At 36.3% G+C, this 18,358-nt stretch overlaps 2 protein-coding genes across 2 annotated transcripts in view; both read right to left on the bottom strand.

Moving 5' to 3' along the window:
- The window catches only part of TDP1 (tyrosyl-DNA phosphodiesterase 1), an 89,646-nt gene that overhangs the window by 2,054 nt on the left and 69,234 nt on the right, over positions 1-18,358 (bottom strand). The gene's annotated exons all lie outside the window — the stretch shown is intronic.
- On the bottom strand, positions 533-18,054 carry PSMC1 (proteasome 26S subunit, ATPase 1). Its single transcript, XM_014055123.2, has 11 exons — positions 17,962-18,054; positions 16,629-16,682; positions 15,075-15,171; positions 14,370-14,494; positions 11,443-11,628; positions 10,296-10,424; positions 9,303-9,399; positions 7,205-7,394; positions 3,483-3,634; positions 2,010-2,164; positions 533-887 (listed from the first exon to the last, which is right to left on the bottom strand). Exons 1-11 carry the CDS (start codon positions 17,962-17,964, stop codon positions 753-755), a joined length of 1,323 nt encoding a protein of 440 aa, XP_013910598.1. The 5' UTR covers positions 17,965-18,054; the 3' UTR covers positions 533-752.

The raw sequence follows: 18,358 nt of genomic DNA, 5'->3' as shown, positions 1-18,358 counted from the left end.
TTTCACTTCTTTGAACAAATTGTGATTACCTTACTTGCATGAACTGAATCAGCACAACTTGACTATAGAAGTGGAAGGAATTGGCTTGGTTTTTAAAGATGATTTACCTTATTTGTCCAAATAACTTTGGCAATGAAATCTCATTGCTTATTATGTATGTGTGATTTGGCAAACCATAGCCTTAGGGGACTGAGAACTAAATGAAATGAAACAAGAGTCTTCAGACATCAAAACCATTTTCACTGTAGACAGCAGTTCTGTTTCAAAACTTTCTTTCTGATAGCTGCATGAATTTTCCATGAATCTGGTACTTTTGCAGTATTTCCATCACTATATTTTTCAGTACCTTTTTGGATATATGTGTAAATCCAATGAACGTCTATTCAGCTGCACTTTAGACTAAGTGTCACAACCAATTACAGAACATTTGCAGAGTCTGCTAAAAATGTCAATTTGTAGACTAAGAGGCAACAGAACACCTGGGGCACATTAAAAACCCTTCTTTGCTTATATTCTAATCCAATCATCCCAATTCACTTGGAAATCAATTTTTAATGACAAAGTATTTCACAATGAATGTATGCCACAATACACAGACATTCACAATAAGTGAATGATCATACTTTCAGCAGGAAAAGCTTCTTTTTGTATTCAATAACACCTTGCTCACTAATGCCATTTCCACATTCTGAAGGGAAAAAAAAGGTTCAAGCAATTAACCCCAACCTAGGACCAAAACAAAGGTGGGGAAGTTAAAGGTAGAGGCCTTCCGGAGTGCCTTCCTGTTTCTTATAAAGAACATTTTCTTTTGATTTTTTGAAGTCTTCGTTTGTTACTTTCATTCTTCGTTCACGCAGAGCCATCAAACCAGCTTCCGTGCAAATGGCCTGTTAGAAATGAAAGCATTTGATTAGAAAATCAGGAGTCTGATTTGCATGAAGTGCTAAGAACCAGTAATGTTCAAACAAGCTGGTAGTCCTTATGTATGCTAGAAACCATAAAGTAGAAAGAACAGCATTAAATATTAATTAGAAAAAAATAATTACTAATATTAGATAATTTTATCCTCCCTGATTGTAACTCTCCTGAAAGAGTGTAACATGCTAGTCACAACAGTGGCCAATAACATTTAATAGATGTATAGGCAAACTTCCCTAGCTACCAATATTCCTAGTGAAAACATCCCCACCAATTCTTTACAGGTTTTTTACATCAAGTGTGCAACTCTCATGACAGGTGGCCAAATGTTCATTTTCTTTTCCATTAATGATTTTTCCCCTCCCAACAATGTCCATTAATGCCCTTCCAAATATTTATGGGGACGGACGGACATCCCCTTCCCTCAGAAAAGATTGCCGTAACAATGAAATATTTACTACAGGTAGTTCTCAACCTATGACCAGAAGTGAGCCCAAAATTTCTATTATTAAGCAAGATGGTTGTAAAGCTAGTGGCTGCCTCATTTTACGACATTTCTTGCCGCAGTTGTTAAGTGAATCACTGAAGTTGTTAAGTTATTAACATGGTTGTTAAGTGAATCTGGCTTCTCCATTGACTTTGCTTGTCAGAAGATAGCAAAAGGTGGTCACATGGCCATAGACACTGCAACCATCATAAATATGAACCACTTGCCAAGCGTCTGACTTTTGATCATGTGACCACAGTGATGACAATGTTCCTAAGTTTGAAAAGGGGTCACAAGTCACTTTTTCTCAGTGCAATTGTAACTTTGAACAGTCAGTAAACAAATTGTAAGTCCAGGACTACTTGTATCAGGAAGTAGAAAAAAAGTTTTTTTTTTTTTAAATGGGTGAAAAAGAGAAAAGAAAGACAGTAACTGGATCTTTCTGGAAGTAAAACTAGAGAGCCACGATTTCTTTTATAACAGGTTAAATAAAGGACATTTGTAGGAAAGTCTTCATTGGAAAGGGATGCAATATATTGCATGACACAAATGCTCAATTATTTTTTTGGGGGGGGGATAAATCATTTGTTATCAAGGATTTTACCTTTATATCTGCCCCAGACAGATCATCTTTCGCCATTATCAACTCATCTAGAGTAACGTCATCTGCCAAAGTCATTCTGCTGGTGTGAATCTGGAAGATGCGTTTCTTTGTTTTTTCATCTGGGAGAGGAAATTCTATCTTCCTGTCAATACGTCCTAGAATTTAGAAAAAAACAATTAGCAGTTTCAGTTTTTTGCCTGTGGAATCAAAAATAAAAAGCTTTCCTTGGAAAATAACATCATTATTTAGCCTTGATACTACCTAAGAAAATAATAGTGCATTTTTGGACAGTTATGTTAGATGCATAGAATTTTATTTTTATTTCCTGCCCACTGCACAAATACAATTATTTCTCCTTACTGATGGACCAAAACATTTCTTCTGCCCTCAAATTTCATAAGCCACACAAATATTTATATTTAAATTTTTTTTCACGTACTGTTCAATATCAAGTTACATGAATAGGCACTCCAGAAATGTACTTTCTTAATCCCAATCACATATTGATTTAATTAGTATCAGTTGTTGCACCATGCTTTTTTGGTCTTGGCTGCAGAAGTGGCAAATTGACAACTGAATTAAAAAAAAAAGAATTTGAATAATAAGAACTATCTCCCATACTTGCAAGCTCTTTGTGTGAAATTGTAGTCATGACACTTCCCCCAAATTCCACATGTTCCTACCACCCCCAAAACAATGACAAGCCTTAAGGGAGATCCTTTCCTTTTGTGTGTATATGTGCTTACACAATATTCTATTCTAAAATTTAATATATGTCTGTTTCTATTCAATCCATCTGGTCCAGCAAGTGGGTCACACCCTGGATCCTGAGTGTGAGCTGGCACAGGAGAACCTTTCTACCATGCTATCCATCCATCTTCTTGCTGGAGATCTGACTGGTCCCAACCCTGCTGGTCTTGCACCAGGTCTTGAAGAGTTGGTTCTGTGCTTGAGCTTGTTGCCTGGTTGCATTGATTGATGTTTTTGCAATGTTCCCTTGACTGCTATGTGTTTTAAGTTTTTGTATAGGGTTAGGGTTTTTGTATAGGATGTTATTATTTTTAATATTGTTAGTCCCTAAGAATTATATATTTGTGATAGACATAAAATCAAAGACATATACACACACAATTACAAACATAACAATAAAAGCTTTAGAAAGCAAGCTATAAAATTTGTAGAAAATGCAGTAATTCCCTCTAGAATACTGTTTTTTTTTCCTTGAGCAGACCAAATTGAGTGAAATGTGAAACTTTTGAAAGAGCAAAACATTTCAAGCTTTGGATGTGATCTAATTCCCAAGTTTTTTCAAACCATTCCCAGATCAGCTTGGATCAATCCATTCTAATGAAAAACACAGAATGCTCTAGGAAACACCATGACATATAGACCACATTGTTCTACATGAAACTAATCATTAGAAGCAGTTAGATTTTAAGTAGTTAAATATGACATGACCATCATACTTTTTACCTGGTCTGATTAAAGCTGGATCCAATGTTTCTATTCTGTTAGTAGCCATGATCACCTTTACATCGCCACGTGAATCAAACCCATCTAGTTGGTTCAGTAACTCCAGCATTGTTCTCTGGATTTCCCTTTCTCCACCTGAGTTAGAATCATACCTTTGGAATAGGAAAAAATATCTAAGTTGAGGTTATAATACCCATAGAACACCATCTTTTTCTTTACCAACAGTAATCCATTGAGAAGCCAAAGGGCAATGAATTACGTTTTGCTAATACACAGAACACTGTTTAACCCAGGATAAGACATCATTTCTGAAGTTTAATTAAAAACTTGATTAGAGTACAACAGGTTCTGCAGCTGAAAGAATGCTATGAGCAGCATTTCTTAATTTCCAAGTTAAGATATCATAAAACTAATCTATAATCCATGATAGCAGTTTTGTATTTATAGCTATTTTCCTACTCCAAGTGATTTCTATTCAAAGATGAACCTTCAAAAATTAAATGTTAGATAATAAATTATTATAAGCACATATATAATTCATCACCCGTTTCCTCTCCATGTTCACTCAGTCAATACTAAAGATTATCTTTCTTCAACAGACAAGCACCCATGATATATTTTTATTTATGCACATATTTGCCAAAAAGTAAACTTCAAAAAAGGGCAAAGCTATAAAAATTAAGTCAATATTAAATGAATCAATAACAAAGAGGAGGACCCAACGTCACAACGTTACATCGTGTGGACTCGACAGTCTGAGTCTGCCGATGACATTTTTGCCCCTGGATGATCCAGCAGGACCCAAACCATCCCGAAGAGACGGTAACTGGGAAGACAAAACCTTGCTGGTCGCAGGGACACTGCAAAGTCCCTGATTGACCCAAGGGAAGTGCTTCCAACCGGCGACAAACAGGCAGCCCCCAGGCTGACATAGTCGGAAATGGCTCCGGAATGAAAGAGTGAAAGTGTTCCATCTGGTGAGGTTTTTTTTTTTTTTTACTTTTAGAAGATTGCCCTAAGAAACTTTTTTTTAAAAGCTAAATTAGTCCTTTAAGTAAGAATAAAGTGGCGAATTTAATCCTTATTGGACTACCTTAGAAAGTTTTTTGCTCTTGCTTGTAACAATGTTTTGTGGATTGAAGTGATTGCAATGTTTCCTGTTTCTCTGCTTGAGGGGAATGGACTGATCTTTTTTTTTCTATTTTTTTTTACTACTTTAATTTTTTTGGGCTTAAACTAAAACTTTTTTTACTTTAATAAATTTCTCCTTCTATTTGTTATAAAATTATATTAAAGATACTTAAGGAAAAAGTATTAAACAATAGTTGAATCTGCCACTTGGAAGCCTGACTCTGAAGGGTTTTTTTTGTTGAAACAATGTATCCTTTGTTCATTCCTATTTGACTTTACTGACTTTGCTACAGAAGGGTTTGGAACTTGTTTTTAAAACCTGATAAAGACTCAAGGACACGAACAGTGTACTGCTGGTGCTCTTGGAAAATATTTTGGCAAGAGAAGGAAAAGGAAAGAAAAAGATAAGAACCCTTCTACTTTGAAAACCATAAAATAACTTGTGCTTAAGATTTAAAATAAATATATATATATATATTCTTCAAAAGATATTTGACAAGCTAGAGTGGCAGTAATTATCAAATTCCTCTTTTTCTTTATATTTCTTTTTACTTTGAAAAATGGATCAATATTCAGATGAAGAAAACTTAATAATCCAAAACATCCTGGCTGGACTTCAAAATATTTTAGAAGGATTTGAGAGATTTGATAATAAATGGGACAGACTATGGGGTATTTCAGAAAAAAATGATGGGGTTGGAGCCCCAGAAATTAAAGAAGAGAATGAAAATACAGAAAACAAAGATAAGATGTTAGATGAACTTATTAATGGAGTAAATGTAAGTGAAAGCGGAAAGAAGAGAAGCTGGAAAAGTGACTTTGATAACTTGGTGCTTCATTCCAAATTCCAAGATGCAGGAGAAAAAGAAAGAGCGAAAAGGATGGAGTTAATAAGACAAATCTATCCAGAAATGAGTTTGACAACCAAAGTGAAGCTTACGTTAATAACAATTCAAGGGCAACAAAACTACACGAGAGATCTTTTAAGCTACAAAGTGCGGAGAGAAGCCTTAAATTCTGGAAAGGTCCTGAAAAGAGAATTGACACAACAGCTGGAGAGAAAGAAAAGACCATTTTGCTACTGGAAAGACACTGGTTAATAATAATGATGATAAAAAGTTAGCTAATTATTGATTAATAAGTAGAGATTTTAGTACTTTGTAGACTGTTCTAGTTTATCATTGAATATTTATTTGGTAACATATATTTTACTATGATACTAATAGTAAAATGATAACCTTAATTAGGAGAAATAACCAGGCCATAAATTGTAATTTGGGATCTGGTGAAAAGATGTACAAATCTTACAAATTTTTGTTTAGATCTTGTTATGAAGGTATAAATAATTTGAGTCAGAAGAAAGAAGACGTGATATAAATAAGGAAATGCTAATGTATATTTTTGGTGATTATTAAGTAGAAACGTTAACATCTCTTAGATTGTTTTAGATTTTTAAAGTTTATCTTGTTAACACATAATTAACTAATCTGTGACTGAGGAAAAGACCTATAAATTTTATTAATAAATCTTTGTTTAAAGATGGTTATAAAGGTATAATCTCATTTGGGCCTGTGGAGAGGAGAGGAGAGATAAATAGTAAATAATCTTTAGTTAACTACAATAATAACACAGAAATGTTAATGGATATTTAATGATACATACAGGTGTGTTATACCAGTAAAAGTTAAATGGACAGAAGCGTTAATCTGTGAGATTGGAGGGAAAAAAGGAGAGGGAATGTTGGATATCCTCCTAACTGACTTTTTTTTAGGATGATACAAAGATGTAAAGTTATGGCAGATACATTGAGATTATGAAAGTATGCCAGTAGGTGGTTGTGTCTTCAAATATAAATGATCTTAGGGGAAAAAAAACACATCTAAGTAACTGTAATTAAATGAAAATTGTGGTACGATAGTAAAATACATAAATTCTAAAATGTACAACTCAACCTGAATGAAATATATGTAATGATTGTGGAAGAACGCACGAAATGTACCTGTAACCAATTGACTCGCTTTCTACAAGATGTAATGAAAGATGACTCTTTTGTTGTGTTTTTTGTTTAATAAAAACAATAAAAAATATTAAAAAAATAAATCTGTTCCTCTATCTGCATATACACATGAACTACTCTCCTGTCCATACTCTGCCTCCTTGTAGAGCAGAAAAGAGAGAGAGGGAAAAAACAGAATGAGCATGGGGTATGAGAAGAGAGGAAGAGAAAAAAAAAAGGGAGATGAAACTTTATGCAGACTTAATCTGTAGTAAACATTATTGAAGTTAATAGTTTATACTGTACTCCTAGGAAGGTGTGCTTTGGATTTCTAATCCTCCGAAATGTTATGAAATCCAGCCACAGTCTTTCTACATTCAAGGGGGAGGACGGAGTGATGCCCTCAATAAATCCATTAATTGGCAAAAGTAACCACAATGGGATTTCCTCTTCTCCTGCTTCCTCCATTCCAACTATCCCAAGAAATGATTAAGCTCAGACATTTTTGTCTGAAGCATTTAGCACTTGTGCCCCTACAAGTATAAGGGTTGACCACTGATGCTCAGCATGGGAATGACTATGATATCCGTCCTACCTTTTGGTACCTATGGCATCAATTTCATCAATGAAGACAATTGACGGGGCATGCTCTTCAGCTACTCGAAAAAGTTCTCGAACAAGCTTTGGTCCATCTCCCAAATATTTCTGGATAAGTTCAGAACCAACCACTCTCAGGAAGGTGGCAGAAGTCTGATTTGCCACGGCTTTGGCTAATAACGTTTTACCTGTTTAATTACAAAATGCCAGAAAGTTAACACATGCTCCAACTTGTGTTACACATTCATGCATGAAGGCAATCACCCAAATCTGAATATTGACAAAAGTCCTCAAGCTCTCTACTATAGATCAAGTTTGTCATTTTAAATCAATAAACAATAGAGTTATACCTTGGAAGTCCTTACATGCTTGAGACATGTTAACAAAATTTTCCTATTTGAATTCACTGTCTGAAGTGGAGAAGGAGAAGCAGATAAACTGATTTCCTGCCAATTTAAAAAGTACTCTTTGTCACTTTCATATTTGGAATAAGAAATTATTTTATTCCTACATGGTGAATCTACCCAAAAAACGTAATAGAATGAAGTAATCAAATCAAGACAGCAGTTTCAGCATCAATGGACTGACAGATCTCACACACTATGTCTATGTAAGTTAATATGAGAAGCATAGTTTCACTTGGGGTGTATAATCATCCATAATGTCCTAATTTTCAAAAACATTTTTCATAATTTTCCATACCTAATATGAGTGGAAGCATTTCAGTTCATATATTTCTATCTACTTTTTCCATGCGCACGCACACACGTATCTCTAGCACTATCATTTTCCAAACAGATAAAATCTGATTTGGCTTGATAAGCTATCTGCCCTCTGGTTCCCCATGGGTACATCATCCTTTCCTGGATAAAATTTGCCCTAAAAACTGATTCTCCCCTTTTTCTCCAAAGGATGGTGTACCCATGGGGAACCAGAGGGCAGATAGCTTATCAAGCCAAATCAAATCTCCAAAGTTGAAGAATTAAAGCCTAACTGGGCTTTAAGAACTCTGTGGAATGAATCTAACAAGTACCCGGATGTTAATTACAAATTGATTACCACTTTGTATAAACTGGACAGAAAGCCAAAATGAAAATAAACCATCATATAGATTTACTAAAACAAGTATCAATTCACTTAAGATTCCAAATTGATCAGTGATTCTAAATATCCAGGTTTTAAATTAACCAATTGTTTTATAAAAAAGGTATCAAGGTACAAATAAAAAGCTTTCGTATAGCTATTCTGGTATTATTACCGTGTTTCCCTGAAAATAAGACAGGGTCTTATTTTCTTTTGACCCCCTGAAATAAGCACTTGGTCTTATTATTTCTGAGGTGCAGGAAGCGGCGAGCGTGGTCACCTCATGGCTGCTGCTGTATTGCAATATTTTCAGAGAGGGATTATTTCTGGGGGATGGCTTATTTTAGTTCATGTGCTCAAAAGCCCGATTGGGCTTATTATCTGGGGAGGTCTTATTTTTGGGGAAACAGGATAGTTATGATAATTTTATGGTCCTTAAAATTGCTATAAGTATGTTGATCATTTTTTTCTGTTAATTGTAAAATAGTGAAAATTTACAGGAACTGAAGTAGCATTACTTACCGAGGAAGGAGTCTTCCCTGAAGTCTAAGCTAAAAGATACATCTGAATAATGGCTCCTAAATTCAACTTTAGAACAATATTCTGCTACAATGTTCTTTTCCTGATACCTTGGCTGCTATACTCTTTCCTTCATGGGAACTTTTTTCCTTTCTGTCACTAGTAACTCATATCATTGTTTGAGAAATACCAGTATCAGTTAGTTTCTGCATCACATATCTGAAAACACTGTCCCATTTTTTTCTGATGGAGATAAATAAGCTAGAAGTAAATATGTTACCCTTTAGCTCATCTTCAAGCATGTTTGAAGACCATCAAATCATAAAGACCATATTTCAAAAACAGCAATAATACATTCATTATAGTTTTCAGCCAATACGATGAGACATTTGCTAAGGCAGATTAATGGTCTTTATTGATATAAACACTTCAATATATTATTCTGTAATTAATTTTTTGCCCCATGCTGATATAAAAAGACAAGAAAAAAATACCTGTGCCAGGAGGCCCATACAGAATGACCCCTTTGGGTGGTTTTATTCCCATTTCTTCATAATACTCAGGATGAGTCAAAGGTAGTTCCACAGATTCCTAGAAGGAAGAAATTACATATACCTTCAAGGGTTGATCAAGCCTTTTATCAACCTGTGACTACTCCTGGTTAGAAAATCAGAGATTTAATTTAATTAATACAATGTGCTTGCCATTAATGAAGATCAACACATATTTTTCAACCTGAATTCCTTTTTTCTGGAGTAACTGCTCCCTATCTCTTGATTGTATAATCAATGTTCATTTGAATAAGGTGCACTTCAAATAATTACATTGCCCATTTTTTATACAACTCCTTCAAAAGTTGTGCCTGGCGTTTGCCATATATGTATCATATTTCAGTCACAAAATAATTGAAAATGAAAGATTACTCAAAATGTAAATAGTGTTGAAAAAAGAAATTATAGAGCTGTAAAGATAAATTATAAAATCAATAAAATTTATTTCCGGTGACTTTGATCTATCTCTAAAGGAGGGAAGGAAGGATTAACTTATCTAGTCACGTATCTTTATGCTATACACTGCGTGTTATTCCATCTTAGAAATTTATTTAAAAATATTTCTCTGTACCCGTTTGATTGACATATCTAGAGATTAGAGGTAGTCTAAGAATTTAGGCTCTTAAACAAGACTTAAACTTAAGGCTTGAGGAAAATTCTGAGGTACTGGGTCAACGAACGTATCTTAGCATGGGACCTACAAAGATTTATTTAAATGGAAAATATATGTATGCATTCCTTGGGCAAAAAAGCATCTCCCTGGAGAAGAGATGGTGGCAGTGACAATTATCAAATTACTATTTCAAGGAAGCAGTTATTGAAGTAAGCAAAATACCAAAGCCATTTATATAAAAGCCATTTGGAACAGAAATAGAAGTAGTCCAATTCTCTGTTCTAGCATTTTCTATTATTGGACAGTGCAAGTAATATTAATACCTTGATTTCTTGAATTTGGTTATCCAAGCCTCCAATATCTGCATATGTCTCTTGTGGGGCTTTTTCCACTTTCATCACTGTAACTAAAGGATCCGTGTCATCCATCAAGACACCAATCACGGCATGGACCTGTTAAAAGCAATGTGAAGACGCATCCAATAGTAGGAAAGCATTTAAGCCATTGCCCTATCACAGGCCTAGTATAAAGTAGTAAGCAGCATTATTGCAGACTGATAAGGACATTTCACATGGTCAATCTATTTCTCAGAGACTGGCAATCTGTAGCTTCTGGTTAAGTATAGTTAAGTTCATGCCAATTTCTTTCCCAAACACAGGGAAAAGAGAAGGCCTCCTGGTTATGGGGACACACCTTAACCCTTTTGGAGAGGGATAAGCAAGTACTGTGGATCAGCCAGGTCACGTTTCATATTCTCTATGCTATTTGTCAGGTTGCACAAACACAAATAATTTTACATGTCAGCAGACAGACCTGGTCTCAATGTCCACTTTGCTGTGACTCAATATGTGTCACTCTGAATACAGAGTAGTAGATAAATTATGATCCTGTCATCATTTGTCTTTATACTTTTTGTCAAAGAATGCTACAACCTTGGTTGGGTCTAATAAACAAAAATTCAGAATTGCAACTTAACTTGCTTCATTTCATTTTCGGTGGAGGGCATTCTCTCTCCTTCTGACGCTGTTTAAATTTTGTTGAGAGTATAGCTTTCTTAAGAAAATCATAACCAAAAGAAACAAACAAACAAAAAAAACCCTTGCAAACTGCAAACCTAGCATACAGCTTGGAGGGAAAGCAAGAAACAAACAGGTTCACCATATTGGTTAGAGGACTGGTTCCATTAAGCAAATTTCCATTGATTTTTTCTTTTTAATCTGAACACTGTCAGAATGTTATAATTTATGAATATATGCCTGAGTGGTTTCTTTTTCTCTTTTTATCTCTGCAAGAGGGAATCTCCTGTTGTTACTGGTCATATACAAACTGTTCTGAGACACCACACTGTCTTGATCAAGATAGAAGTCTTAAAGACTTTGAGTTTAATCTAGATAATGAATATTAAGGTATTCATAACATTTATCTACTTTCAGTGCTTTCAATCACAGACAAAAAAAATGCAAGGATTACCTTATGATTAAGTAGAACTGAACATCCTGGCTCTAGCAAATCCTTGTCTACAAAAGAAAGAATACTGACATAGTGTTCTGAGCCCACCGATGTAGACACAATAGCATGATTATCATCAATTATCTCCTCCAAAGTCCCTACAGACATTGGAGTCCCTCTCAGATCATCCACCTTTGATCTCTCTTCCTGCAAACAAGCACACAAAAGAAGGTATGTTTATGTATTACAAATTGCTATGCCTCCCAACAATTTCTACATCTATTATACAATCAAGAGATGACAATTTGATGGCATCCTCAATAATCCCAAAATAGAAGAAATGGCTAAGTATTCTAAGTACCGTACTCTCAGTATTAAGTATTTCACTATTAAGTGTCTAAGCATTATCTTAATACATTAATACTTAGACCTCACACAAATGCTATTTTAATTACTTTCTTAGCAACAAGTTAAAATATTCAATTGATATTATCTATCTCTATTGTCAACTAGGTTAATTTCTGCCTTTCTCATAATGAAGAAATGAAAACAGAGATTCCCACAAGGATCATCTATGAGATTGGGGCTGAGGTTTAAATGATCTGAATTAGGTCAGCAAGATTATTTAGTCAAATTACTTGATGAAACCAAACTATTTGAGACAACTAGTCTAAAAGATTTTTCCAATCCATTAGGAAAGAACGTTTGATTGGCATTTAAATGGACATTCAATACATACATTTAACAAAGACATTTAGCTATAAGTAGGTATTAGGTGAAATAAACTCAGCATTATCCAATGGGGTGTGAGTAGATGAAAAGGAAGTAAAGAAAATACTTTAGGATTATAGTAATCAACAGAATGAAAGTGTTGACTATAAATATCTTGTAGAGTAGAATGATGGAATTCACAGATTCGGCTTAGGTTTTATTATGTTATTGCAAATATGCCACTACATTATTACTCAAACTAACTACTACTTCTTACTATTAAGTTTTTGATCTCTTTGATATGCTCAAGTTCACCACCCCAAAATACATACAGGTAGTCGACTTACAACTACAACTGAGCCCAAAATTTCTGTTGTTAAGCAAGACAGTTGTTAAGTGAATCACTGCAGTTGTTAAGTTACTAACACCATTGTTAGTAATCGGTAGGTTACGTGAATTTGGTTTCCACATTGAAGCCCCGGCTTCCTTCATTGAGGTCATTTTAGAAACTTAACATTTGTTCTTTTTTCATATACAGTGGGGCAAAAAAGTATTTAGTCAGCCACCAATTGTGCAAGTTCTCCCACTTAAAAAGATGAGAGAGGCCTGCAATTGACATCATAGGTAGACCTCAACTATGAGAGACAAAATGAAAAAACAAATCCAGACAATCACATTGTCTGATTTGGAAAGAATTTTTTTTGCAAATTGTGGTGGAAAATAAGTATTTGGTCACCTACAAACAAGCAAGATTTCTGGCTCTCAGAGACCTGTAACTTCTTCTTTAAGAGGCTCCTCTGTCCTTCACTCATTACCTGTATTAATGGCACCTATTTGAACTTGTTAGCAAGTATAAAAGACACCTGTCCACAACCTCAAACAGTCACACTCCAAACTCCACTATGGTGAAGACCAAAGAGCTGTCGAAGGACACCAGAAACAAAATTGTAGACCTGCACCAGACTCGGAAGACTGAATCTGCAATAGGCAAGCAGCTTGGTGTGAAGAAATCAACTGTGGGAGCAAATAATTAGAAAATGGAAGACATACAAGACCACTGATAATCTCCCTTGATCTGGGGCTCCATGCAAGATCTCACCCCGTGGGGTCAAAATGATCACAAGAATGGTGAGCAAAAATCCCAAAACCACACAGGGGGACCAAGTGAATGACCTGCAGAGAGCTGGGACCACCGTAACAAAGGCTACCATCAGTAACACACTACGCTGCCAGGGACTCAGATCTTGCAATGCCAGACGTGTCCCCCTGCTTAAGCCAATATATGTCCGGGCCGGTCTGAAGTTTGGATGATCCAGAAGAGGATTGGGAGAATATCATATGGTCAGATGAAACCAAAGTAGAACTGTTTGGTAAAAACACAACTCGTCGTGTTTGGAGGAGAGAGAATGCTGAGTTGCATCTAAAAACACCATACCTACTGTGAAGCACAGGGGTGGCAACATCATGCTTTGGGGCTGTTTCTCTGCAAAGGGACCAGGATGACTGATCTGTGTACAGGAAAGAATGAAGGGGGCCATGTATCATGAGATTTTGAATGCAAACCTCCTTCCATCAGCAAGGGCATTGAAGATGAAACGTGGCTGGGTCTTTCAGCAGGACAATGATCCCCAACACACCGCCCAGGCATCGAAGGAGTGGCTTCATAAGAAGCATTTCAAGGTCCTGGAGTGGCCTAGCCAGTCTCCAGATCTCAAACCCATAGAAAACCTTCGGAGGGAGTTGAAAGTCCGTATTGCCCAGCGACAGCCCCAAAACATCACTGCTTTAGAGGAGATCTGCATGGAAGAATGGGCCAACATACCAGCAACATTGTGTGCCAACCTTGTGAAGACTTACAGACAACGTTTGACCTCTGTCATTGCCAACAAAGGATATATAACAAAGTATTGAGATGAACTTTTGATATTGACCAAATACTTATTTTCCACCATAATTTGCAAAAAAATATTCTTTCCAAATCAGACAATGTGATTGTCTGGATTTCTTTTCTCATTTTGTCTCATAGTTGAGGTCTACCTATGATGTCAATTACAGGCCTCTCTCATCTTTTTAAGTGGGAGAACTTGCACAATTGGTGGTTAACTAAATACTTTTTTGCCCCACTGTAGTTTGTTTTGCTGAGTGAATGAAGTGAAGTAAAAAATAGAGGGTAAGCAAATTGATAACAAAAGAAAATATGAATTTAACTTTTTTTTTCTAATACAAAGCATACACACCTCTTGCTTTTCTTCCAAAGGTTTCATCTGTTCCTGGTTTCTAATGAACTCTTCCTCCATCAGAAGATAATCCTTAATTCTTTCCAGCTTCAATAATTTGAGTCTGCACTGAGTATGAGGAGTGACTACAATTAAATAAAAGATTTTCTAAATTTACGATTTGGAATAATATATTCAGCTTGTTTAGGTGAGCTGAAGAAAGAGACAGTGTAATAAAATGATTTTGAAATTCCTGTCTTTTGTCTGGGATGCTTCTTGTTCCTATTATTTCAGGCACTGGTTTTTGATGGAAGAGTTGCCTTTTTGCATGGAACTGATCTAGCAATATGTGAGCCTAAACAAATTCCAATAACACGATTTAAAGACATTCTTGAGAGGGCTACATCTATATATTTTTATAATTGTAATCAATTCCTGGAATCAATTTTAAAAATCTAGCTCCTTCCAACCTTATTATTTAATTTTCTGGATCCTATGATATAGTACTTTGAAGATGAAAATATCTAAGATTTTGCTCTATTTCAGAACAAACCACTGAGCAACCTAGTTCTATTCCAGTTACTTTTTAGCCCTTCAATGTTTCAAGTTGAGAGTTTGGAAAACTAAGGTGCTCAAGTATAAACTGGGGTTTTTTTGGCACACTGAAAAAAACTATTCCAAAACCTAGTTATAGCTACTCAGGGAGATGGCACAAACCATGCTTACCCAGTGGAAGTTTGCTGGCAGCATCTGGTCCCTTTGTTTTCTTCTTCTTTTTCCCCACTCGGGTTGGAACTGGGGGTTCATATTTCTTCTTTTTGTCCTTTTTATTTTAAAAAACAAGTTAAAAAGTAATTTATAAAAAGTAATGTGTATCTTATCAAACACAAATTCTTGCTTTTGTCAAATATTTCAAAAGTCCTAAATTACCCATTACTTCATAAATCATCTAAACCAAACTATAAAGTTATTATATTGCTTTCTAGATAAATTGAGATTTTACTTCCATATTTCTCCATAGTATAGAGCCTGGTTACATGAGGGACTGCTTGTATCCCATTAGTGTCTACTCAACCAATTCGACTTGGCGTGTTCCAGATTGAAATATCATCTATTGGGACCGCAGTAACACATATTCTTTGTAGCAGTGCCTGACCTCTGGAATTAGGATAGCCTCCAATCTGCTGTTGTTTAGAAGAGGTGTAAAGACCCAGTCCTTTGGCAAGGGAAAGTGAGAACACTTGTTTCATTCCATGTGGTCTGCCCCACTTTCCATTTTTATTTAATAATTTTACAGTTGTGAGCTGGCCAGAGTTACTAGGAGTCTTACAGGCTTCATAAATTATTATCACTGTGCCTTTGGGGATTTATAATTTATCTTAACTATGGTTATAAGAAACAAGATAGTTGTAAGGGTGCTTTTTCAAGAGGCAACTGGACTTTCTGGTTTTTCTTTGAAGACATTCCGTTCTCATCCAAGAAGCTTCTTCAGGTCTGACTGAATGGTGGTGAATGGAAGGACCAGTTGCCTCCTGAAAAAGCACCTTTGGGACAATCATGACCTGGATGACTGAGAATCTCTATAGACTTTTAGCTATGCAATTTGGGATGAATATTCTATGAATGATGTGGGAGTATGGATGGATTTCCAGAAAAATTGCAGACTACAGGAGCCATTTGCAGTACTCAGATGACCCTGAGGGCACATATAACTTCCAAGTGTCTCAACAACTTTTTAAAAGGATGCAAATGACCAGCTGTCTGCAAGCAATATAAATCCTCCCATTCCCCACCATTCAGTTAGAGCTGAAGAAGCTTCTTGGATGAGAAGCAAAGCCTCTTCAAAGAAAAACCGGAAAGATCAGTTGTTTCTTGAAAAAGCACCTTTGGGACCACCATGACCTGGATGACTGAGAATCTCCATAGACAAGACAGTTTCAAATTAAATCAAATCAAATCAAATCAAATCATAGGCGCCAGGTTAAATAACAAATACAATGAATAAAAATGAAAGAAAGGCACATAAATCAAGGCATATATAAACTGACTATTTATCCATATATATTACAGTAAAACTACATGCTTCGAAAACTAGAACACTGCAATGAAAACTTAACAGTGGGTCAAAATATATAAAAACACAATATTTGATTTTCTGAATGTTTATATAATAAGGGCAACTGAAGGAAAATATATATTTTGAACTGCTTAATTAGCATGGAAAATGTTTTCTACAAATATGCTCTTAACCAAAACCACGTAAAAGTTATTTTTCCTTACTTTGTCGTCCTTCTTGCCACCTCCAGGACCGTGTCCACCACTTTGACTCTGACCCTATATTCAAAGAGACAAAATATCAATGAAACTCAGAAAAGGAAAAAAAAAAGACAACTTAACCATAGTTTATGTACAAACTCAAATTCAGTTTTTCCTTCTGAAACAACTGTCAAAAGAATGAAGACAGAAGTAATTCCCCCTTCATTCTTCTGACACTATAAAAAAAATCCTTCCAGAAAACTCTCCAGAACAGGGAAATGCTACACAACAAAGATAAGAAAATGTTTCTGATGTGCAAGAAGAAACCCATACAGGCAACACTAATTCCCCCCTGGGTCCAATTCATTTTGATGAAATGAACTTCTAAGCATAAACAAGACATTACTTTCTAAGAATCCTTTTGGTGACTACCACTTCAGCAAAAAATACTGAAAAGCAAAATCATATTCCGAATTTCATACAAAATGGTAAGCAAATGGTAATTAAAACAGGGAGGGGGGGTTATACTTTAAGCATCCTAAATTATCTGTAGCAACCAATTTATCAGTTAATTTTTGGAGAAATGACAAGGCAGCATGGCAATTTATTTGAACAACTATATTTCTACTATATTTGTTTCAGTTGAAAAGTCTCAGACAAGAATATCTGTGCATTTAAGGTCACTAAATAACACTAAACATAATTAATGGAATAAATAGCAAAAACACCCTTAGGAGTCATTGAACTGCTACATATGTGGCAGTGGCTGGCCGAAGCAATAATAAGCAAGAATGTTCTGTTTTGATGTTGTTGTTCACAATCTCATGCAACCCTAGAGAAACTGTCAACATTCCCACGCCACACAAGGATGTCTGTAAATACAATGCATCTCGTGTTTATCTCTGCATGTGTACATATGGAAAATGTATATCCACACAGAGGGCTATATACGAAACCTGCACATTGGACAACCGCCCAGCAGCTAATTAGAGGGATAATAGTTATAAATGGTGGTAACAGAAGAGCGCCTGATTTTCTTACCGTCTTCGGGTGACTGTAACCAGAAGACGGTAAGGAAATCAGGCGCTCTTCCCGTCACCACCGCTTTATATCCAAGGCTGCTTCGGCCTAACCGCCCCCCCCCCCCAACCCAAGCCAGTTCCCCGCACTTCTCAGCTATGAAACGATGCGATCATGACATCGCATAACAGCGCCCAAAGGACCCAGGCCGGGAGAAAAGGATACCCTGGCTTAAGGGAATCGGTCTCTCCCAGAGGACACTGGGAAGAGGCTCCAAACGGGCCTTAAGAAGCCCCCTCGCAGGCCCCGTCCCCCCCCAAACCCCCTTTATTCTCACCATCCTGCTCGCTCAGAGTCCAACCCCGGAAATCGAACGGCTTCCTAGAGGAACCGGAGCGGAAGTACGGGGCGCGAGGAGGGTCAATTCTCTGTTTGGGCGAGAGCGCGCGAGCCAGAGAGAGAGAAGGGGTGGAGTTAGGTGCTCGTCTTCTCCCAGAGGGCGGAGGTTGAAAGGGAGAATTGAGGGTGGAAAGGATGAATTGGCCTTTTGGTGGTTAGAGAAAGCATTGGTTTATGACGGGTGTGTATGTGAGCTACATCTAACGATACTTGGTGAGATAACAAATCCATATTAAGTCAGTAGATGTGTGTGTGTGGGGGGGTTGTATGTCCTGCGTAGCATATCACCGTGTTGCTTCTTGCGACTGAATGACTCCTTTTTCGACATCTACGAG

Source organism: Thamnophis sirtalis, unplaced genomic scaffold, assembly GCF_051295495.1.
Source record: "Thamnophis sirtalis isolate CommonGarterSnake01/CBP01778 unplaced genomic scaffold, rThaSir2_p1.2 scaffold_1, whole genome shotgun sequence".
NCBI lineage: Eukaryota > Metazoa > Chordata > Lepidosauria > Squamata > Natricidae > Thamnophis > Thamnophis sirtalis.
Note: the sequence above shows the minus strand (reverse complement) of the source record. Positions and strands in the feature narration are given on the sequence as shown.